This window comes from Manacus vitellinus, unplaced genomic scaffold (genome assembly GCF_001715985.3).
Source record: "Manacus vitellinus isolate BGI_N305 unplaced genomic scaffold, ASM171598v3 scaffold_9_pilon, whole genome shotgun sequence".
In the NCBI taxonomy this organism is placed as follows: domain Eukaryota; kingdom Metazoa; phylum Chordata; class Aves; order Passeriformes; family Pipridae; genus Manacus; species Manacus vitellinus.
Window position 1 is genome coordinate 1,142,940 of NW_021940917.1, and position 24,165 is coordinate 1,167,104.

Here is a 24,165-nt window from a genome sequence, read left to right on the forward strand (position 1 = left end):
CTGAAGTGGTGAAATCAGTTTACAGACTTTGCTAAGTTTGTATTATAGCATAACAACCTTATTTAAAGTAGTAACAGGCTTACATAGTAGTGTAAAAACCACAATAAGCACAAAATCGATTGTTATGTTTGTACCTCTTTCCTTTACTGTTTTATGGCTTGATAAAGAAAAAATGCTGAAGCTTTCTGGGCTGTTAGGAGGTCAGGAGTGCAGAGATTACCCAGTAGTGAATGTGCTGAAGTATGTTGTCCCTGGAGGTAACCAGAATCAGGAAGAAAACATAATAATCATACAGAACTGTACCAGAAAAAGGTATGTCTCTTAGAGCTCCACCTTCACTTGTTTTTTGTTTTAGTGTTGTAGGAACAGGGAACAGAAAATTTCTACTTGTTACTGCTTCCCCCTCCTCCCCTTTGTGACCACCTAAGTGAAAAGTAAAAGGCCATGTAGTAGTTTTCAAAGACAAGAAGGTAGGTGAGTTTAAAATTTCTATAGCTCATAAAGGAAAATGTAGATAAATATGTCTGTCTGTGCATACACACGATTATGCAGTGCACACAGTACTCCACTCTAGACTGCAGGTAACATTTTCAAAAACATCTCAATTATTTATGTGCCTGAGTTTCAGTTTTCAAAAATGTTGTTGGCGCCTAAGAGTGTAGGTCCCTCTGGGGCCAATGAAACATTGCATACCTTGTGACTGGCGTTGTTTGCGGAGAACCTCATGTGCCCAACAGCTGCAGCATGTCACTCCTCTATCATGCCAAGGAGTTCTTGTTCGCCCCTGTATAACCACAGTGAGAGAAGCCCCAAATAATAGAAATCAGGTTTTAATGGTCATGAGGCCAGAATTGTCCTTGATTTATAGTATTGCCTTTAAAGTGGGATTGCAGTGCAGGATAGCATGTCAGGGGAAAGCTGCAGCAGTAAGAAGGGAAGGTCAGTCCCTTCACGTTGGGGTCAGCACTACACTGAACATGACTAGTGTTACAAATAGGATGGCGCAGACCATGCTGGACTGTTATGTCCGACCTACGATGTCCATCCATCTGTGTGGCTCTAATCTGGTCTGCTGAAGCTGAATGAAACCTTCCTAGGAGGAAAATCTATGGGAACAATGTGCAATACTCTTCCTACTTCTTTTTCTAAATAAATTACTCCTTTCATCCCTCCTTTTTGTGGTTTAGATAATCTTAAATTTATTTTGCACTTAGTAGCACTATGTTAACTGAAGACATGGGTCCCCCCCCACATGTCCCCCAATAAGCCAATCCATAGGTTTTTGTGGGCTGTCCAGGGAGGTGGTAGGTCCAAGCAGGGTAATCCTATTTTTTGGGAATGAGTAATGAGTTTGAGACCCCTTGGGCAGTTCACAGCACAATAGGAAGCTGAGGTGGCCACAATTTCGCAAGTTTTGATCTTCCTTCTGTGTTGTGTTCAGACTGGCTCTATCAACCACTGTGTAATACATAAACCTGTTTCTGTGTTCATGCATTCTAGGTAAAACCCTTGTGATCCACTCTCTATACTTTGAATTACTAGTTCTTTTGCTTTATGTTCTCATCTCTAGCATTTTGCCTTAGTTTTTGAGCTGGTCATACCTTCCCCTCGCAGTCCTGAAAGAAGAGAGGCCCCTTTGAGGGACCATAGTGCTTAAGCCTCAAGAAAGGCAGGATGTATTAAGTACTTGTCTTCATCCTTTCCTTGGGACTGTTGTTGCTTTGCATCTCTGCCATAGTGCCGTTGCTGGTACATGCTGTTCTGAGTTGTACAGTTCCTGCTGTCTATCCTATAGGAACAGAAGGAGGCATCCAAAAACAGTTTCTGGAGTTTCTAGCTGTTCTTTTCACTAGGACAGAAGCTGAGTTCTGCTGCACTGTACATTGAAAAATGCAAGTCAGAAAAAGGGTTTTGTGACATCTTCTTGTCACTGTTTCCAAATCAGAATTCCTTGATTTCCTAATGAAATTGGTGTTTCTGTTTTTTCCTGGTTATTAAGTCTCAGTGTTGCCAGTAATGAAAAACTCTGCACAGAAATTGTGTCTGGGCAGACTTGCCTCCCAGCCTTCAGTGTTTTCAGATGCAATGGTCTAGAACTTGGTAAACACCATGGCTGCACCTTCATGTCAGTTCTGTGATGTGAAAAAATAATGTGTTTTCATTATAAAAATGATTTCCATTGGGGTACATTGACAATGAGGGACTCAGTCATATCTCTGAAGGGCTGGTGGCCTGTTGTGATTGTAATGTCAATCGGCCTAGGCTGCATTGCTGAGGTCAGGTTGTGGATATAAATTTTTTACCAGCCTGGCTGGGGTGGAATGATCCCAGGTTTGATCAGTCCTACTGCTATAAGCCAGTGCAAATAATTACATTATATTGGTGCAGTTTAACCCCCGAAGAGGCATATCAGAGCTTCTACTAGTATATCCCAAATGCTTATGAAGTACATCCATTTCTGTGCCTGCCAGCCAGCCAGTGTTTCAGAAAGTTTGGATGGCAGTGCTGTGCAACCTCAGCCCTGTCAGTGTGTTTGTCCTGTCCATTCTCCTTGCAGTACCCTCCTTGCCCATGCTCTGGCCCTTCCCTCACCCTCTTGCCAGAACAGCTCATGATACCATCTGAACACCATCTGATGCAGATAGCCATCTTGGTGAGCAGAGAGTGATGCTGGAAGGCTGAGTGCTGTTTGGAGCTGTGACTGGAGGGAGAAGAGTTGTCATCAGGGTGGAGCAGACAGGGGAGTATGCCTAGAAACACAGCCTGGTCTGCTGGGAGCCAGGAACCGCAGCTCAGCTTCATGCTGAGAGGGCAGTGGCGATGGCTGCCAAGTCATCCTGTGCAGCCCAGCATAAAATGCAACTGCAGCTGCTTCTCACTGCCTGGCCCCAGTGAAACTAAGCCTTTGGGGGTCCCTTTGGTTGCTGCTGTAACCTCCAGTGCAATAAACAATGGGATAAGCTTGGCATCACAGAATGTGTCTTGGACATGAGGCTGAAACTGCTGTAAGATCTGGTGGAGAGCCCAAGGGTGTGTTCAGGTGACATGTGGGACAAAGAAGCAGGAGGATGTTTCCTTGCAATTCCCATTGGCTGCTGCCAGGTCATGGCTGGCTCTTCCTCCAGCTGGTTTGAGGTGACTGCTCCTGGGTCTGTGATATTTGATGAGTTAATGACATGACTTACATTTAACAGTGAGCTAGCACTGAAAAGGAAACCTTTTTGTTTGCAAGGTGGTATGGAGGGCAGAACTGATGGGAGTGGTGAGATGTGTCCAGGTGGGAAATGCAGAGGTGGGACTAACCATACCTTCAGCCTCTTTAGAAATCACCTGAGCTTCGTCTTTCTTTGGAAAATGGAATTTCAGTCCTGTGACAGCCTGCCTGTCTTGTAGTGTGTGCAAGTGCTGCTGTATGCAGCTGTCAGGCCCATGAAGATTTTGTTACTGTGCCAATATAGGATTTCTAGCAATGTTTCTGGAACCTGTTTCAAGGATAGGGCTGAGGAATTAAATTGTGTTTTAAGATTTCTTGTGTTTAACTCCTTTGCAAAAGCTGGGCTGCTGTCAGAGGTGTTAAGGTGAGTGCCTACGCGGCCCTTCCCACCTTGTCCACTGCCCTGGGGTCTGCAGTGGGACAGGATAGTCTGCTCACTCCCTCCAGCTGCATGTCCTAAGCTGGGCGTGCTCTTGTAGAACTGCTGTTTGATGTGTTTTTCTAAAACATTACATGTTCAGGGATAGCAGAAAGCCTTAATTGATTACTTAATAAATTTAAAAAGTAAAAAGTAACAATTTAATTAAAGGTCTAGTATTTCAGATTGGGCTAAGCTTTCCATCAATTCACTAGCTCTGTGCTCCAAGAGTTAAGGTGGACCTTCTGTGACAGGGACAGTTTTGGTTTTAGTATTTCCTGTGTTTTGTTGTCATAGCCTCACTAACACTTGCACTCAGAAATATTCTTCCAATTGTGTTGTGCAGTCTACTCTGGGATCAGAAACACCATGTTGGAAAGCCCATTAAACTCAAAGAGTTTTTCTTTTATTGGCTAAGCTTGAGATCAAAATATTGGAAACAGTTTTATGAGTCTTTGATGTAAGACCCCAATCCAGAAAAGCACTTAGGCATCCATATTTAGCTTTTAAGTACAGTAGATTAATTGTGAAAGAAAATGTCATAGCATTCTGTGGATTGAAGACTGAATTTATATGTTTCTGAGAAGCTGACATGCTACATTTTTTTCTGAGGAAAAAAATCTAAAATCTCTCTTCAGCATATCTGAAGAGTTTTAAGAAGTTCTGTTATCCTACTCTGACTTGTGTCTGTATTTAACCTGCTAGGACAGATGACTTCTGTTAATATAGGCAGTTTATTTGTGAACATCTGAGAATATTTTGCAGTGGATGAGTTTGAATTAGTTACTAGGAAATAATCACAGAAATTCTGCTGTAACCTGAAATTATTTCTGTCTTTAAAAGGAGAATCTGACAGTCTGCTGAATCTGCAGTCTGCTTGCAAAGGCAGTTTGAGATTAGCTGATAGCTGTTTTATAATTGGGCATGGTGAACTGGTGAACAGTGGAAGCATTCGAATGAAATTATTTGCACGATATTCTTGTAAGTCTTTTTGAAATTTAGTGAATAAAATTTTCTGGCAAATTCAATTACTTATAATTTTGTATTTCCACAGATGCGCAGTCTTGATGCCCCAGTCTTGAACACTGGGGCAAAGAAGTAGATAAGAAAGAGCAGAAAAGCAAAAGCTGCCAATTACTAACAGATGTGCTGACCTATTGTAGTGATGAAGATAAGAGGAACCCCAGAATATCTATGTTACAAAGCCAGGAAGTCACCCTATGGCAGGGTAGCCTGAACACAAGGAAATTCTAGAAGAGTGTGTTGAAAACATTACATGGGTTCATATTTTACTGCATGTGACCCTGGAGTATGACAATGTACTTCTATCCTAAGTGGAACTGAAGTGGTGTTCTTTGTTTAACGATCAGTTGTTGTATTACTTCATACCATAAGCATGCGTGTAATGGATGCTGAACCAGAAAGTTCCTGCCCTGAAAAGCTTATGCAAGACAGCCTGTTAAGTTGGAAATCTCTTTAATGCTGGCAGTAATTTACCAGTTGCCATGAAGAGTTTCCAGGGGTAAGGGTTCAAGAGATACCAATATGCTTATACCCTGAGCTCTTGTGAAATAGTCTTGAGTGTTAGCTTACAAGAACTCTGGCTGCATTTCAGGTATCCAGTGTTACTGCAATTGACTTGCTCTATGTGTAGGTAATTTTAAAAGGGTTTAATATTTAAGGACACTCTTCTTGCAGTGGATTCTTGCAGTAGCTGTAATAAGGGAAAGTTCTTCTTTCCCTCTGGTGTATATGAGTAAAGGTTGGTCACAGACTGCAGTATGCTGACTTCTCACAGGCATGCTTTCTCCTGAAAATATTACCTCCCTCATTCCCTGGTACTGAAAATCGGTTTGGATCTTTACAGGTGCTGTATACTTGAGTACCGATGCAGTTCTATTAGCCTCAGGACTATCTGTTGCTTTTTAAAGAGTATTTGCTTTCATCTAATACTCTTTAATGGTAACAATTTCCTAACTGGAAAAAGATGTATAGATGTGTAACTTTTTTTTTTTAATTAAAATTTTGACAAACCTGGTCAACAATGCAGAAATACTGGCTCTGCTAGTTATAGTCTTTTAGAAAACACAGGTTCTTTGAAAGCGACATTGTGTACTGGTTTCACTACATGCACAGTGTATGCAGAGCTGAGTTATGGTGCTTGACAGCACTTTTTAGCTCTTGAAACAGTGTTTTGGCTAAGACACTGTTTCTCTGTCGCAGTTTCAATAAGCTACTTACAACTTGATTGTTCTGGCTAGTTTCCAGCACAACTGTACTTTGCTTAGGTTGACTAACCTCTTACTTAAACTCGCTAGTCATTATGTGATTTCTTATTACCTGCACCTGTCTGGAGCTATGATATGTCATTAAAGGCAGTTGCTACTGTTTTGTCCAATAATTGATTATATTTAAAAAATGGATGAAATTATTCTGACAGAGAGAGATGTGCCTTTTAATTTCCTTTTGCAGGGGAAAAATTGTCTAAAGCACATGCTGTTTCATTAGAAAAGTGTGTGTATCTGTGCCTTTCACTCTAAAGCGGACATATGTACAACTAATGATACTAAAAATTTGTTGTTTAATATTAGCACTGTGACCTAGTTTTCCTGAATTTGGTACTCAACCAATGAACAGTGCTTATTGTCTGGTCTTGAAGGAGCTGAATGTTTCTTGCAGCAGTTAATGAATGCACATTAACCCTCTTCTTATCAGTGTTTAATTGGTGCAGTGCATCTACAGACTTTGGCCAGTCTTTTACAGGAGTGGTGGTGGAGAGTTGTATGGGCTGGGGGAGAAGAAAGCAGAAAGAAAAATCAAAGCATTCACCTGTTTTTGCTGGATGGGTGAGTGGTGAAATCAGCATGGGGAGCAGTACAGCAGGGGATCGCAGGGCTGCGTTGCCCTGTCCTCTGAGACTGGTGAGCCAAGCACTGCATACCTGACCCCCACCATGGTCACCTGCCTTGCAGGTGATAGCACCCCTGCATTTTGAAGGACAGATTACCTCTGTGCTAGGCAGGTTTTTTAGGTTTTGTCTGCTCTCACTGCCCACCAGCAAGGATTTGAAAGAAATGAGTGGTGCAGGTGTTTTCCTGAATTTTATACCCTGATCTCTTTCTTTACTTCTGGAAACCCTAATTTTTGAACATTAGTTATGTTTAACCAGGTTTGACCTGACAGTGTCCCTTTAATACCATATTATGCAAGGATCTCAGACATTAAAGATATTGGAGAAGTGATTAAAAGCAATTTTCTAAAAACTACTCATGTGCCTTAAATTTCAGAGCCAAACTCATGCCACTCCATTGACTAAATCAGTCTAGAAATCTCCAAAGCCTCTTCTGTGGCAGGGAAGTATAAGCAGCAATCCTAATCCTCAGACTGGCAAAAAACAAGAAGCCAAAACTCACAAAGGTCTCAGGACTTCCTCAGAGGAAAATTGGAAGGAAGGTTGCAATATAAACTTGGCTTCAGGTCTTTGGTATATCAGAACAGAAATTTGCCAGTCAGAAGGAACATGTAGGTTTATTTTTGTTTCCCTTTAGGGTTTGGTGGCAAAAAGGATACACGTTCATGCTGGCTGAGGTATATGTACCTCAGTATAGTGACCGGAGAAATTTTACTTTGTTCTTGAAATTTAATTAAATTATGGCACTTTTGAAATGTTAGGATTTTGTGGAAGGAGATACGCGTTACAGAGGTCTTTTACAAAGCTAGGAACCAAGAGCAAACAGACTGCAGTTCAGAAGTCTCCTTTTTTATTTTTACTTGCCCTGCCCTGACGTCATATATGACTGTAAAAAACATGAAGTTTTACAACGCTTTTCCTGATCATACAATTAGCTTAAAAACCTAAGTAAAGCCTTAGATTAAGAAATTAATGTTGTTGTTATAGTGTAAATTTTACATACTAAGTGAAGATTTTACCTATATTAAATTAAGAATAATGGTAAATGTGTATGTCTCAGGGGTTTTTTTGAAAATCCTAAGATTTGTGCTTCACAAGATGGAATACAGTGATACAGTCTTGCTTTTTTTTTTCCCTATTGTTTTCCTATGGTTGGTTGGAATTTCAATATATATATATTTTTCAGCGGTATGATCTGCTCAAGAACTTCACTGAAGAAAAAACCGGTCGACTTTGCAAATGATGGTTTTTGTTATATTCACATGTTTATCATTTGAGATGAAAATAAATGTTAAAATTGTAGGCTTCATCAGGATCCTGTACAGTTGATATGCTATCCAAGTACTGCTTTTTAAAATGTAAAAACTACAGGAATCAGGGAAGGAGTGTAGCATAGACAGTACTCTGGCAAACTCTATGTAAATGAGCAAAGATTATTAGTGAAATATCTGTATGGGAACTTATTATGTTTCTTTGGCAGGCAGGGTGAAAACTCCCAGTGTTGTATTAATTGCACTTTGAAATTTTGTTTTCAGTCCTATTTACTGAGAATCATGAAGTGGAATTAGCTGTTGTGATGTGCTAGGGGAGTATTTGTGCCACTGGGTGAAGAGCATCCTTTGTACTTAGAGATTCAAAGGTCAAATAAACTTCATAGTGACCTTATTCATTTGGAATAATTGGGCATTTTTTTCAATGACCTGTGCAGTAGCAAGGAAAAGTTCATGGCATTTGATCCAAAGCTATAGAGTTCTTTTTTCCATTGGCTTTGTTGGACCTTGAGCCCAAACCATTGTCACTAGAGTGGCCTCATCAGCTGTGGTGTGTGTCGGTCACTGCCCTTACTGCCTCAGTTGCAGAAAAGAAAAAGGTGCTTTTGAATCAAATTGAAAAAGGATACACAAATTTTAAGCATTGTTATTTTTGTCTTAAGTCATAATCACCCTCCGAAATCTAGAAAATGGAAACTTTTTAAAGCACAGGATGTCTTTTAGGGGGCAGTTTAGCTGATATCAAAAATAGTAGAGAAGATGTCTTTTCATCTCCCATATTAGATATTATAACGTCAACTCACACAGTGTATTGCCATCGCTGAGGACTGCAAGTTATATTTTGGATTGAAATAACCACACCAAACAGCTGATGTATACCAGGAGACCTTGGCATTGATTTCCAGTGTATCATGCTGGAGGTGAAGTAGCACAATGGGAGCTAACTGAGTCTGTGCAATGCCAACAACTTGCTCAAAGTTCCTTTGAACTCTTACTTCTCTTACTAAATTAAAGTGACAGCAGTTGAATGTTATTCTTCTCTCAAAAGGCTGAGCATGTTGCCTCAACAAATGCTGTAAGGCTTGTCAACCTCTTGGCCATTCTGTCACACTCGTTCCTGTTAATGAAAAGTTAAGTAAGAGTCATTCTTATCTGAGGCATCCCATAACATAAAAAGGTTTTTTGGTCCTTAGTTCTAGTGAAAAACAAATTACCAGAAATAGTAAAGGGTTTCAGAAGAATCAGAGACTCCCAGTATTGTAGTATTAGAAGCATTTTGCGGTTGCTTGATAGTTCAAACAACTAGAATAAAGTGGTTTAGGAAGCATGAAACAGTACTGATTACTAAGGAATATACTACCAAAAGCCCTGCCCTCAAGTAATGAAATTTGCTTCACTGCTTCCAGTGTTTTCCTGTGGATTTAATTTTTTGCACTTCATCTTTACTATGTGTCTTTCAAAGTTAATTAATTTTCTTTCATGCCAATGCTCTGCTAGTCCAAAGGATCTTCCTCACTGTTTCTCCTTCATTCAAAGCTCAAACAGACACAATTCAATTAATTGCTCCCAAAAGAATACACATGCACACCAATACCAGCAAACTGCTTTTTAATTATCTCATTCATCTTTGTCAGTGGGGGTCTGTTTCAGCATACAATAAAACCAATGGTAGGGCATCTATTAATTTTGGTGGAAGGCATGTTCAAATAACTCATCGCCCTTTATAACTGCATGACTAGTTGGGCCTGCTTTATTAAGGACCATAATTCCACTTGAGAGATAAAAGATAGGTATTGTTATGAGATATTGTTGAATTCCATCCATAAAATGCTCCCAGCAGTACTCTTAATAAGTTGAATTACTGGCATTCTCATGAATAGAATTGTTTTCTAAGTCATGGTATGAAAGACACAATTTAAGAACAGATATGGAGATAAACACCTACCATAAATATATTCACAGGGATGACATTTTGCAAAGGAACAATTGTTTTCAAACATGAGGAGTGAATAAGGAATTAATGCTTATTATTTGATTACTATATGCCTTGTATGCCTAACCATAAACCAGGACACTGCTGTGCTCTGTCCTAGAGAGCTTCCTGTCTATTTGTAAGCTAGACAACAATGTAGAGTGAGATGAAAATGAGAAACAATAAGGCAATAATGACCAATATAATTGTATTTACTCTTTATGATAAAATATCTGTCCATTGCACAGTTCATTGTGGGGGTTGTTCCCTTTGAAGACAAAAAAAAATTCCTTTGCTTCTAGTGTTTACTAAATTCAGATCCAGAGATTTCACAGTTCAGCATCTGAAAATTATTGTTCCTTTCAGGGAAGTTGATCCTGATAGACCTGAAGAGAAAGGTTCAAAGATTCACAGTGAGATTCTTTGAAAAAAAAAAATCTGTGTACTACGAGTGACTACTCAGTTTGCTCAGCTGTAACTGACACAGTTTTCACAGTGTACCAGGAGGCCAGTGGAAGAAGGTCACCTACCATACACTCTCAGTGCTAGGTCTAGGTCCCTGCTTTTGCATTTCACTGTTCATTTGTTCAGCAAACATATGACCAGGATGAATCTATTCTTTACTCTTATCAAGAATGATAAAAGAAGGACTCAACCATCTCTTCCAGGTAAAATGAAAATCTTGCCTTTTTTAACTCAGCTTTAGTAAGATTGCCATTTGCTAGTCTTCTGGCAGAAGGAGAGTGCAAGCCTTAAAGCAATTCTGATTTGTCCTTGCTACTTTCTCTATTGTACATGTGTTTGATAGAACCTCTAAATAATTTTCATGGTAGCAATAAATTTTTATATTGATTTCTGGGGAATTCTGTAAAGCTTGGAGGTGAAGGGCTAGGCCCGTTCAGAGCTGTTTTGGCTTATCATGTTTCACCCAACGTGATGGGAATTGTTCTGAATTATGTTATCTGTATATAGCCATGTTGTCATTACAGTGCAATTTTTGACATCATGTCCTGATGTTCGGGAATACAATTAATTTTGAATTGTCCTTTTAGTCCCCCAAAACTTGGATCGAAGAGGTCTTCAGTAAAAGAGAATGCATACACATCATTCCCAGCTCAAAAGATCCACACAGGTAAAACTATGAATTTCACTTTCTTTCTGTTATATTTAGAAAGAATCAGAATAATTTTTTTATGGGCATTTTGTGTGATTTGGATGACCGTTTTCAGTGTCGTTTTTGGTGATTGCTGGTCTATGGGTTTTCATGGATCCTGTCACCAGTACATATTATTAAATCAGGCTGTTCATTTGAATTAGAAATTGGGAACAGTTAACCTTCATAGGCTTCTTAGATTTGTTGCTCTCAGTCCAGGAACCAAAACTAATACGGTATCCAACTGAGTGACTGAATTGCACAGACGAACTGCTGTATTACTTTCTCCCTTCCTCAGAATAATCCCTTAGCTGATCAGTCTTCTGAGAAATTTCTGCTCAGACTCGTGTAGAGTATGAAAAGAGTAAAGAAGGTAACATATCTCAACCTGTGTTTTAGGACGTGGGAAAGCAAACATAACTTGGCATTTCAGATGGTGTATCTAGTCGATGCTGTTACCTAAATAAACTTGATGAGAACATTTTTTGAGGATGTGAAATTGTGATTTTGATCATATGGTTTTGAGTACATGGTTAATGTAGCATAGATAAGATAGATAACTCGTCTATGAAATGAGGATTTGACATGTGAAATGCCAAACAAAAGTTATCTAAAGTTATCTAAAGTTATCTAAGGTTATCCAGTACGTCTTCCAGGGTTTGGTGCATAAGATGACAGCCTGTAATGCTGTTGATAAGAGTTTTTTCACACTTGAATTGATCCTTTAAGAATAGCATTACAGGTATCTTTTTTTATGCAAGTGTGTATTAATTATCAACCTTTTATCACAGGTGTCCTGCAGGATGCCAGGTGTGCCAGAATTTAATCAGGTAAGAGTACATAAATATATATCTATGATTTTTATAATGACCTAGTAATAGGCATTCCTAGTCAAGGAAATAATAACAAGAGAAATCTTCTTCTTCTTATATGGTCAGAGCAGCATTTCTAGGGGTGTGCTGGAGAATGCTTAGCATAAATGTAAGTAGAATAAATTGCATGATAGCCCTTACATTATTTGAAATAGAAAATTTTATCCAAATACTTTGTGTGGGTGAGTTTGTCCTAATCTCCTGAGGAATGAAAGGCAGAAATGCTTCTTTCAGTGAGACAATTCCAGCTATATCCTGGGTTATATGAAAGAGCATGAGACAAAAGCAATAGAGAAAAATAAGAATTATGGAAAGGAGAAGAAGAAAATGAAGAGAGAAGAAAGGACATAATAGAAACATCCCTGATAAAAGGTTTTCTGAAGATTTTTCAACTTCTGTGCAGTAAGCATTCTGAGTTCCTGCTTTTGGGAAAGCATGCAACAAAAATAGCATCACTTTGGTGCTTTCAAGTAGTTTGTGATTTTTTTCAAACAACTTGTATTTTGTGGCTTGTATTAAGTCATTGCTTTCAATCCAACATTTGTCTTTTAGCTGGTGTTACCAAAGAGGTTTTGGTACTGTATATTTATAAGAAATTATCGGCTGTTGGAACACAAATTTCAATTTTCCTTGACATTTGTTTTGTGTTAAAGGCTTCTGAAGGCTGAAGCAACAGAAAACAATGAGTTTCCAATACTTGATGACTAGCAAGCTGATGCCAAGTAATCCTGTCACCTGCATGAGCAGGACTTTTTATTATGCTTCATATTTTATTTTGCTTCTAAGATTTATGTGAAGGGAAGAGTCATGTTTTACAAAAATTAAATAAATTACTCCTTAAAATGAGACCACTGTAAAGGGCTAATATGCAGAATTGTGCTGGCCTGAAAGGCAAATGATCTGCATGGAGTCTGTTTAGAAAGTTTCAGCTCCTTCTAAGATAATGGTCTCATGTACACTTTGCTTTAGGGCAGAAGAACAGAGATTCAAAGATTTTTGCAAGTTTTCTGAAAGTAGAAATGCAGGGGGATTCTAATACTTCCTGCTAACCTGGAGATACTCAGTTGGTTATCTAAACTGATGTTAATGTGTCCTTCAGAATATAGTAGTTCAATTCTATCTAAATCAAGACTACAGCAGTTCTGTAATCCTCACCCTCTACCCCTGCAGAGTGAACATATTGGTCTGGGAAGCTCAATAATAGAGAAATCACCCTGAAGAGGTGGAAAACCAAACTAAGATTACCTTTCACCAATTCAGCCTCCTAATCAAACACAGTTTATGAATGTGAATACTACACTGGGAGAGGGAGGAAGAGAAACAGGAAATGTGCACCCCAGTGGATGGGTTTATTTTTTTCTTTCCTGTTTCTCTGTCAAGACATCCCATACCTTTGTGTGTTTTTTATCTTGTGGTTGTTTCTTCCACTTTTTCCTGAGCATTTTGTGCTGTTTAAATCTGATTTGTCAGTCTATGTTTGCAGAATGTCTGTGGCTGTCTGGCGTTCACTTCAGTCAGCCATTGTCTTGCAAGTACATTTTCCCAAATGTTAAGTGTTCTTGTCTTCTTGTGTATCTCAATGTGTACACAGAGCTTGGTTCTAGGAGAATTTTTCTGTTTGAACAAGGTGAAATAATTTTCACATGATTGTTTCGACTGGTTATACTATATTTATTAGATCAGCAATGAAACAGGTTTTGGACCTCCTGAGATCTGTAGTTTTCCACAACAGTCTAAAAATCATGTGAATGTACTTGATGCCTACTATAATTTGATCTGATATTGTAGGCAAATGAAATCTGTTAATGATTTCTTACTTGCAGAGAACTTCCAAGATTTGCAAACAGTTTATGAATGGGTTATGCAACTATTTGCTAATTCTAAGTAGAATGACTCCATTTAGCAGTTGCTAATCAAATTTGAGTAATTTATTGGCAGTTTTGTCCATGCTCCCCTAGTGTGTTGAAATGGCCTCGATCTACTCTTCTGCGCAGCACTCACAGAAGCATCCCAGACAGCAGTTAGACTGATCTCACGATATGAATATTCAGAAATGTTGTACCAAATTTCTGCATCCTTATACATCTGAGATGTTCTCACAATTTTTCTCTATATCTGACCTTTAAGGCTTAATTTTTGGATATAGCTTCTAAATTGCTGCCTGCTAGGGCACTGGATATTGTAGTCTGACTACTGCAGTTACTTTTACCTCAGTGTTGACCCTCTGGGTTTCTCAAAGTATGATTTTTCTAGTTGCTCAAAGTATGATTTTTCTAGTAGCCTGCTTTTGTGTTCCTGACAATGCCTCACCCTCTCCAGGAACATGTTCTTCAGTCCCAGCCCCTTCCCAGAGCATGCTCAGCCAGGGGGGACAGATGAGGATGCTGTCCCAAGGAGGGACAGAGCCCACCCTCCCCAAGCCATGATTCCACCACTGGGTTGTTCTGGAAAAAAGGCTTCTTCTTATTTCCAGCCTCAGCCTCCTATGTTTCATCTGTGCTGCTGCCTCTCACCCTCCTGCCATGCACCACTGAAGAGCCTATCCACATCTTCTGTATCCTCTCCAATCAGTGCCGGGTGTATTGCTGGAGCCCCTGAATCTCTCTCTCCTCCCACCTGAGCTCTCTCCAGTCCCACAGCCTCTTCTCAGAGAACAAGGGCTCCAGCCCCACGATGACCAGGATAGTCACTCTGCCCCTGAAATCTCACCAGTTTGCTGGTGTCTCTTCTGTGTTGGGGGCCCAAACTGGGGGTGGTACCCAGAAAGGGGCTGACAAAGACTGAGCACAAGGGACAGTCCTTGTGCTCTCAGCTCTCAGGCCATGTCCTGCTCACACTACCCCAGGCACCACTGTCCCCCGTTGCTGCCCAGGTACATGGATGGCCCTGGCTCAGCTCACTGGCCACCAGCACCTACTACTATGCCCCAGAATTGCACCCTCTCCAGGGCTGCATGTTCCTTCCTTCCCCTCCTCCACATTGCTGGTGGAGAGGCTGAACAGGACAGACCCTACGGGACCCTGCTTGATAGTGGCCCCACCACCCAACCAGGTCCTCACCTCTCAGCATGTCATCCCTCCTGGACTGTAATGTCACAGACCAACTACTAAAGCCTGGCTAGAGTGGAGGTAAGGTGGTATCTGCTGCTCTGTTCTCATCCCCACAATTATGTTGCAGAAGGCAGTGGGTGGGTCAGTCATCCTGGGTAAATCCTTGTTTACTGCTTCCTGTCACTGTCTGCTTCCTCATGTGCCCAGATGTGTGCTCCAGGAGGTCTTGTTTCTTGATTTTACTTGGAACTGATGGCCAGCTGACTGGCCTGTGGTTCTCCAGGATGGCTTTTGCCTTTTGAAGGCAGGGTACCTCCCTGATATCCACAGCCTTGGAGATCTGATAGAAACTGGCTGTTCAGGAACACCAGCCACCTACCTCAGCACCTTGGGTTGCAGCTTGACAGGTCCCAGGGACATGTGTGGGAGTCAAGTGCCCCTCTCCTCCTCTCCTCTGACTCAACTATCATCTCAGGCTGTAGTGCCACTCCTCCTTGCACCCTGTCACTCTGCATGCAGCAGCAAACATCGCCAAAAAACCCACAAACAGCTGTATGTAATGTTTTGCTATGGCTTCCTCAACCTTCCTGAGAGCTTCTTAGTCTTGGCTATAGATCTTCCAGGTAGCTCAGTGTTACAGTTTCAAACTTTTCTACGTGAATTTTCTACACTGAAGCGTGGTTGGGCATGGGGAGAGCAAGACTCCACTAGGAGGAAATAGGCATCAAAGCTTCATTGTTTTCAAGCTCGGATTCTAATGGCCCTCCTGTTGAAAAGCTAATAGCTTTCTCTGCAGAGGTGGGACTCTTGTTTCTTCTGCCCCCTAGGCAGTGGGGCAAGATCGAGTTTCGCTGTATAACCTCGGCTGGGGTACCAGCTCAAAGGGAAGAGTCTATGGGGGATATCGCGCGAAGGGAGGCGACAGTTAAGGCTGCTGGCACTACTTGTCAGCCCGCTTTCGTGTGTGCTCGGCTCCTGAGGAGGAGTCTCCTGACTGCGCACCCCTATAGGAGCAGGCCCTGTCCCTTGCCAGTCGCCACTCCCGCTGCTGAGAGGAGCCCGGGAGAGTCCCCACCGCTGCCGGCCGGGGGGTTCCCTTTGAGTGGGGCTGTGTTCCACCTGTGAACCTCTGCACAGTTGCTGGCTGAGGGAAATTTTTCCTGCGTGAGGTGAGCCCTCGCCATGGACCGTTTGGAGCGAGGTACCCGCCCCAGCCCACGCCCTGCGCCAGTGCTGCACGCCAGAGCATCCTCCTGCGGCGGCTGCCGCCTCCTGTCTGTTTCCCTGCCCCGCTACCCAGCGGGGCACTGACAGCTCGCGGTCACCATTCTCACTGTTGCCTCCCGGAGCCCAACAGTGGTCCCTGCTGATTGTGGTTAGAACAGCGCCGAAAGGCAAATATACTTAATTGTAAAGTTTCAGTTAAGGTGTTATTGCTTGTTCTGTTTTTGTTATATATGTTCCATAGTAAGGGACTGTTATTTCCTTTTCCACACTTTTTTTTTTTCTCCTAAAGCTTCTTAATTTTCAAAGATATAATAACTTGGAGGGAGGAGTTTGTTTCTTTTCCTCTTCCTACCTCAGGAAGGTTCCCATCCTCCTTGGCAAACATTTTGTCTTGTGTATCTGAGACACTCAGGAATCCTTAACATCTGCTAGGTGGCTAGAGAGATCAAGCATGCCTGACTGGAGCAAAGCATGAGCTATTTGGGAAATACTAGCTGTTACTGAATCACACAGGATCACAGCATGGTTTGGATCAGAAGGGACCTTTGAAGACTATCTAGTCCAACCCCCCAAAATTGTTATCAGTGTTCCTCAGGTAGAGAACAAATTCTATATCCAAAAAAATGTATTTTTGATTTCATTCAATGTCATTTTGCCAATGTTGAGTTCAACACAGTTAATTTTTATTATATTCCATGTGCAAAAACTGCGATATCCCTCTTTGTAGAAAAGCTGTTTGGACTATTCAGGTGAAGACTCTAGAGTGGTATGCAAGTGAGTTTGATATAAAATAATTTTTGTATTTTTAATGTGAGATGTTGCTGTGGACGGCTGATTGGAGAACACCCAGGAGTACAGTACAGCTGGCCTGTTTATCGAGCTGGTTCACAGAGGGATGATGGAGAATGGTCTGTGCAAAAACACACAAAGATGAGCCCAACAGATGCATTTGGTACAATCAATTTTCAAGATGGAGACCACACTTACCATGCCAAGGTAATAGACACTGTATTTATATGTCCAACTTATTTTTATAATTTCAGCATAAGAAAGACAAAAAGTGGTTTTGGGTGAATATCAGTGATTGTCTTAAGAGGGCAGGGGACTCTGAAAGTAAGTCAGGTTAAAGTCTGTGTATGATATTTTTACATTTGATTTCATGTTAATGTGGTTAAGGATAGGCTGTCTTGTCTGTATTACTCACAGATGTATTTTTGTGCTATCAGTTTTAGTGGTATTATGACACTTCTAATCCTTCATAGAATCTGCAGGACATTAATGCTGAGAACTTTGTAATGTGTTGCAGTTTCTTAGAGTATTTAAAATATGTTTATTTAACCTCTTATTATTCTTTCCAGTATATTAGACTCTCTTATGATAGCAATTCAGATCAGCTGTTGCACCTGATGGTTAAAGAATGGCAGATGGACTTGCCAAAGCTCGTGATCTCTGTTCATGGAGGCATTCAAAATTTCAAGCTTCCCTCAAAGGTCAAGAAGGTTTTCAGCAGAGGTTTGGTGAAGGCTGCTGAGGTTACAGGAGCATGGATAATTACAGAAGGCATCAACAGTGGTAGTGTAATTCTTTGTCTTTGTTTCAGTCTGCCTTTTGTGTTTTTTCCCTGCATAAAAGCATATACATTTAGGTCAAATACAGTGAAATTGTTTGAAAATTGGTGATATGGTAATACAAAAGAAGACTTTTCTTTAAGGAAAAATGCATAATTCAAAAAGTGACATCATGTTCCTTTACTGTTGACAGGCATTTGAATATTTTTAATATTATTTTTTATTAAAACTCAGAGTATTCTTCATGTAATAAGGAACACTGTATTTAACCAGAAGTTATTTGCAGTCAATTTATCTGCTTCATTAAAGTATTTAGGTTCTAAGGACTATAACTGGTCTTTTCAAGACAAAACAGTTTTCAAATCTAAATTTAGCTTGTGTTTTATAATTAAGGAAATTTGAATTAGGATAATCCATTAATTAGCTGTTAGTATCTGAAACTCCCTTTAGAGTACTTTCAAAAACTCAGGGGTCAGTAATCCATGGAACTGAAAGAGTTTTACTTCTTTAGCTGGTGAGCTTAGAGGAGAAATGTCCTGTGCATTTATGTAAACAATGAAGTTTTATAGGTGTTGAAAGCACCATTAGCAACATACAAGAGTATTACTAATTAGGAATATGTGCTGAGTTTGAAGAATTGGTGCATTATATGTGAGCCTTATGATTCCTGAAGTGTACATCACTAACACATGTTGAGTGGGATGTTCTTGTTAAAATATAACCATAGAATAAATTAAGTGATGGGAAAACCTTTCTTGGTGTCCTAGAGTAGGTCTCAGAATATAGAAGAAAAATTATGATTTCATTATCTGTTTAGGAGTGTCCAGGCATGTTGGGGATGCACTGAAAGGCCGTGCCTCACCACACCTGAGAAAGATCTGCACTATTGGGATTCCTCCATGGGGTGTCATTGAGAACCAGAGAGATCTCATTGGAAAAGATGTGAGTTGGGCGGATTTTAATAATAAAAGCCTTCATATTCATGGGATCTTATAGCTTTCTCACATGCTTGATTTTCTTCTTGATCCATTTCACTGTATTGATACATTTTCTCAGTAACAGAGGCTTAGATTTTACTCAGCAGTGTAAAATCAACCGCTGATTTTACTCAGCTATTCATTCTGTGGCATGTTGAGGCACTGTATTTTGCTTTTCATATGTAAATAGTTTTAAAATATTTATCTTCTTACAGGAAATTTCCATTCCTTTTTCAAATTTTGTAATTAATTAGGCAACTCTCTTGTGGTTGCAAATTATGTATTTCTATATTAAGATTCAGAATAAGCAATCAGGTTAATGGTGTACACAAATACGCTATTAATATGTGTGATTTTTGTGTACAAACTATAACTTTATATGAGGGCCACTGCAAGGGCACAATCTACTTGACTGTGTAAGAGCACTTGAGAGGTAAGGTGAAATCATTCCTGATAAATGTTAGCTCATGTGTATTTAAAGGGAATACAACCGAGGGAAACTATGCCATTGTTTTTCAGTTATTGCAAGGATTAGATTGCAATCCTTAGATTGTAATATAAGTATTGCAAACCTAATCAGAAATGTTTTCTGTGCTATTAATTGTGGTTTTGTTGCTTTTAAGAATGAAATGCTAAGGATGAAACGCAAAAAACTTGATGGAGGATTTCAGACAATCACAGAATGATGAATACATACATGTGAGGCAACATACATGGTGGTATTTTGTTTGTTTTCTTAAGGGTCTTTTTATTTTGGTTTTCCCAGGTAGTTTGCCTGTACCAGACTCTTGGTAACCCGCTCAGCAAGCTGAGTACGCTCAACAGCATGCATTCTTATTTTCTAATGGCAGATGATGGCACAGTAGGCAAGTATGGTAGTGAGATGATGCTCAGGAGGAATTTGGAGAAGTACATATCACTTCAAAAAATACATATGAGTGAGTACTACTGTGGTCATCTTTATGACTGAAAAACCTATCCTAAAAGTTGTGGAGGTACTTGAAATTTCCTGTTACATGTTATACATTTCGATTTGCCATAGATTTCACTGAGGTCAAATGTTATTAATTGCACGTGTCTTGAACTCTGAATATCAGAAAAATGAAAAGGACAGCATTTTTATATTCATAAAGCATTATGCATTTGGATGAACTCACATATTGGTTTCTTAGTTGCAGAGACATCTAAATGACTCAGATTATTTAGCGAGTATTGAGCATTTGCTCACTTTGCAGTTTTGTGTGGTCTCTGTATCAGCACTAGATACTTTCTCAGCATTTTACTAGGTGGAAAAGTTGTTACATTCAATGGAATTCAAATCCTTTTTCCTCTGCTCACTACTTTTGTCCTCGTCACTCTTATCTATTGAAGCCTGTGACGTCCTCAGGTACAGCAGTAAAGACTGGTTGCAAAAGCAATACCTTTAGACAATGTTTGACAGATTGCATAACTTCCACTGTTTGCTTATAGAGTAACTAAGTTATGGTACAGAAATCATTAATTATTTATTACATAGACAAGTATTTCCTTTTAGGCACTAGATTGTACAAATTATTATATCACTTTTACCTAGTCATTTGAATCTCGAGGTATGTTAAAAAGGCATTAGCAGTTATGATGTTCCCTTATGTGCTGCCTTGCTTCCCTTATGTGCTCACAATATTGAATTTACAAACTTAGAAACTAACTCAATTTTTAATATGTTCATATAAGCTTCTTACTCAGACTCTTATGTTTTTTCTTACTGTGAGTATTTACAAGTCAGGCTTTCTGTAGTATTTTCATTTCTATTGCACTGTATTTGAAATTTATTTCTGTTTTTTAAAAAACCCACCCTGCTGCTGCAAAACTTGAGAGAGTCTCTGAAGAAATGCATGATTACCTTTATGGGTATGCAGGTAACCAAATGGATATTGAACACATTTCAAACATCCTTGCATGTGACATCTATCATAAAGGCCAGAGGGATATTTGGAAGGATATTTTTAATTTCCAGTGCTAGGGCCACTTACAATTTATTCAGGAGTTTTCCAGGGTCTTTTTGATCTGGTTGCAGAAGTTCTGTGAAAGTCTTGAAAAGTGTTTGTCAGCTTAGAGATGATTTCATCTTCATTGAATCATGTATGAGACTTCTTCATAAGTATTTATTTCCCAGATGTTTTGAATTTTTTTATGTGTGACTGAGACGTGTTTGTGACTGATTAGGTGTGTTTTGAAACAGGAATGAGCCAAGGTGTACCCATAGTTGGGTTGGTGATGGAAGGAGGCCCCAGTGTGATCCTAATGGTGTGGGAGTACGTGAGGGCCACCCCAGCTGTCCCTGTCGTGGTCTATGAGGGCACTGGCAGAGCTGCAGATATCCTGGCATTTACCCACAAACACACAGGCGATACAGGGTGAGTAGTGGCATAATGGTCCTCCTCCTTGGTCTGTGATAGTGGCAGGGACCTGAAAACACCTATCTCAAAACCTCGTATATATTATGAGATAATTTCTAATGCTTCTAGGGGTGACCCCACTATGACCTTTTGCCAACTTTAACTTCTGTTGAGAGTGGAGTTTATTCCTTCTCTGTCTCAAACTAGTGCTGAAACAACTATTCTGCCAAATTTACTGGGGCTTTTTTGAAGACCAAAACCTGCGTGTAGCTATTTTGAGTTACTATAAAGTTTCTCACCTTTGTGAGAGACACTGTTGGATGACTCCAGAGTGTTTGCTTGTGTTTTGACTCTATTGTTTCTCCTGCTATTAATGCTCTGTATATGGGCTTGAATTTGGTTGCATAAAGCTTTTGAGACTAGAGCTGGGGTTAGTTGCTGTAGGAACCTCAGACTGCAGCACGAAGAGGACTAAGTTTCCTTGTCTTTTGCTTTGGTTTACTCAGTGGTAACCCAGATTTGTCACTCTGGTCCAACTGTAACTCTGTGCCACTGCCAGTGCAGTTTCAGCTGCAGGTGCTATTGAACCTACCTTGATGAAAATTTTTCATCCAAACTGGAAAAAAATATATGTATTTGTAAAGCCAATTAATATTATTTGTGAAAGTTTTCAAAGTCAGAAACCTTTTTAGATTAAAAAAATCAAATTTTAAAGAGATGGTCTGGATTCCTTCTGATTTGAGCAAATAATTTAATAAATTTTGTGACCTAATTGTTTACTTATTGTCCTTTCTAAATATTATTTTGGAGAGGTAGTATTTGCCCCAGTATGTTCTATTGAGAACTTTTTTCTTCACATGCTTTTTTCCATATTTGTGATATTTAAAAAAAAATCCTTCCATTTCAAAAGGAAGTGTGGATGGAAATGTTAATGGAAAGATAAATAAAGGGGAAAAAAGATAGGAGAGATATGAAGTCTAATGAAAAAATAGTGAGCAATTTCATTTTATCTCTATATGATTATTGAAAGAAAGAAAAAGTTTGCTAAAGTTCCACTGATTTTTAGCTCTGTGTTCACAGACAATCCTTTCAAAGTTGTTAACTTATTCATGTGTTATATTTCCAGTAGTAAATATGTATGTCAGAACAAATACCCATGAGAATAATAATGTATGTTATGTGATGACTTTGCTTTGTTGCGCTGAAAGAAGGCAGGATTAAGTCAACAGAGAAGTAGAAAAAGAAGAGACTTCCCATATGTCTCTGCTTAGTACAAGTTTCATCTTTTCTGAAGTGACATTTGAGCAAGTAAGAAGTAGCTAAAATATAACTGTTCTTGCTTGTATGTCTGTTTTCCAGGGACCTGTGCCCTCAAGTGAAGAAAGCGGTTTTAGTGATGATTCAAAACACATTTAGTTTGGAACAGAAACAGTCCAGTCATCTATTTCACATTTTGATGGAATGCATGGAATACAGAGACTCCGTGAGTGGGGCTCATGCCCTGAATTTAGGACGTCTTAATTTGGTGTTAACCTTTTTGCTTCTTCTGTAGTGGGTTGGCGCACAGGTGTAATATAAAGATAACATGGAGGTGTCTGTGCCAATTTCTATATTGAGTAGCTCTAGAGAGCCCACTTAGTTGACTTCTAAAGTTTCAGTGTTTGTTTATGAAATGACAGCCTTTCTGATTTTAGTAAAAGGCCATATATCTTTGTTTTCACTGGAAAGATCAAGTAATTCCTAGGGTTTTTTTTGCTTCTCTAGTAGAGTCTTATTTATAATTTAGAAAGGTTTCCTTCCATTCTTCTACTTAAAACAGAATTTTCCTAGAACTTGTAATGCAATGTACTCTTGTGATTTGCTGGTATGTTTTGGAGCTCAAGTGCTCATTTGCAAGGAGAATCATAGAACCACAGAATGGTTTGGGTTGGAAGTGACCTTAAAGACCATGTAGTTTCAGCACCCCTGCCACGGGCATGGACACAAGATGAGGTTGTTCAAAGCCCCATCCAACCTGGCCTTGAGCACTTCCAGGGATGGGACATCCACAGCTTCTCTGGGCAAGCTGTTCCAGTGCTTCACCCCTCTTACAGTAAATAATTTCTTCCAAACATCTAATTTAAATCTACCCTCTTTAAGTTTAAAACTGTTACCCCTTGTCCTATCCCTACACTCCCTGATAAAGAATCCCTCCCCGTCTTTCTTGTAGACCTCATTTAGATAGTGGAAACTAGCTACAAGGTCTCCCTTGAGATTTCTCTTCTCTAGGCTAAACAATCCCAAAGGAGAGGTGCTCTAGTCATCATCTTTGTGACCCTCCTCTGGACATGCTTGAGCAGGTCCACATCCTTCTTATGTTGGGGACCCCAGAGCTGGACACAGAACTCCAGGTGGGATCTCACCAGAGCAGAGTAGAGGGGAAGAATCACAGAATCAGTTAGGTTGGAAAAGACCTCTGAGATCATCAAGTCCAACTTTTGACTGAACCCCACCATATCAACTAGAACAAGTGTCACATCCAATCTTTGTCTTTTTTTAAGCACCTCCAGGGATGGTGACTCCACCACCTCCCTTGGCAGTGGATTCCAACGTTTAATCACCCTTTCTATGAAGAATTTCCTCCTGATGTCTAACCTGAACTCCCCTGGCACAGTTTGAGACTGTGATCCTTTGTCCTGTCACTAGTTGCGTGGCAGAAGGTGCCGGTTGACTACAACCTCCTTTCAGGTAGTTGTGTAGAGTGATAAGGTCACACATGAGCCTTCTCTTCTCTAGGCTAAACAACCCCAGCTCCCTCAGCTGCTTATCACAGGACTTACTCTTTAGATGCTTCACCAGCTTCATTTTCCATCTCTGGACTCACTTCAGCATCTCAATGTCTTTCTTGAAGTGAGTGACCCAGAACTGGACACAGGACTTGAGGTGCAACCTCACCAGTGCTGATTACAGGGGGACAATCACTTTCCTAGTCCTGCTGGCCACACTATTTCTGATACATTTCAGGATGCCAAGTGGCCTTTTTGGCCACCTGGGCACATGGTGGCTCTTGTTCAGCCTGGTGTCAGCCAGCACCCCCAGGTCCTTTTCAGTTGAGCCACTTTCCAACTACTCTACACCCAACTTGTAGCACTGCATGGAGTTATTGTGGCCAAAG

The 24,165-nt window shown here is 40.1% G+C and overlaps 1 protein-coding gene across 1 annotated transcript in view; it reads left to right on the forward strand.

Annotated features, from left to right (window-relative positions):
- Positions 1 to 21,033, forward strand: part of LOC112841366 (transient receptor potential cation channel subfamily M member 6-like) — a 31,444-nt gene extending 10,411 nt beyond the window's left edge. Inside the window, exons 2-8 of the mRNA XM_025896444.1 lie at positions 10,839 to 10,918; positions 11,731 to 11,769; positions 16,904 to 17,084; positions 17,447 to 17,660; positions 18,474 to 18,598; positions 19,400 to 19,571; positions 20,855 to 21,033. Coding sequence (XP_025752229.1) covers positions 10,839 to 10,918; positions 11,731 to 11,769; positions 16,904 to 17,084; positions 17,447 to 17,660; positions 18,474 to 18,598; positions 19,400 to 19,571; positions 20,855 to 21,033 — 990 coding nt within the window. The remainder of the gene's footprint in view (positions 1 to 10,838; positions 10,919 to 11,730; positions 11,770 to 16,903; positions 17,085 to 17,446; positions 17,661 to 18,473; positions 18,599 to 19,399; positions 19,572 to 20,854) is intronic.
- The last annotated feature ends 3,132 nt before the right edge of the window (positions 21,034 to 24,165 follow it).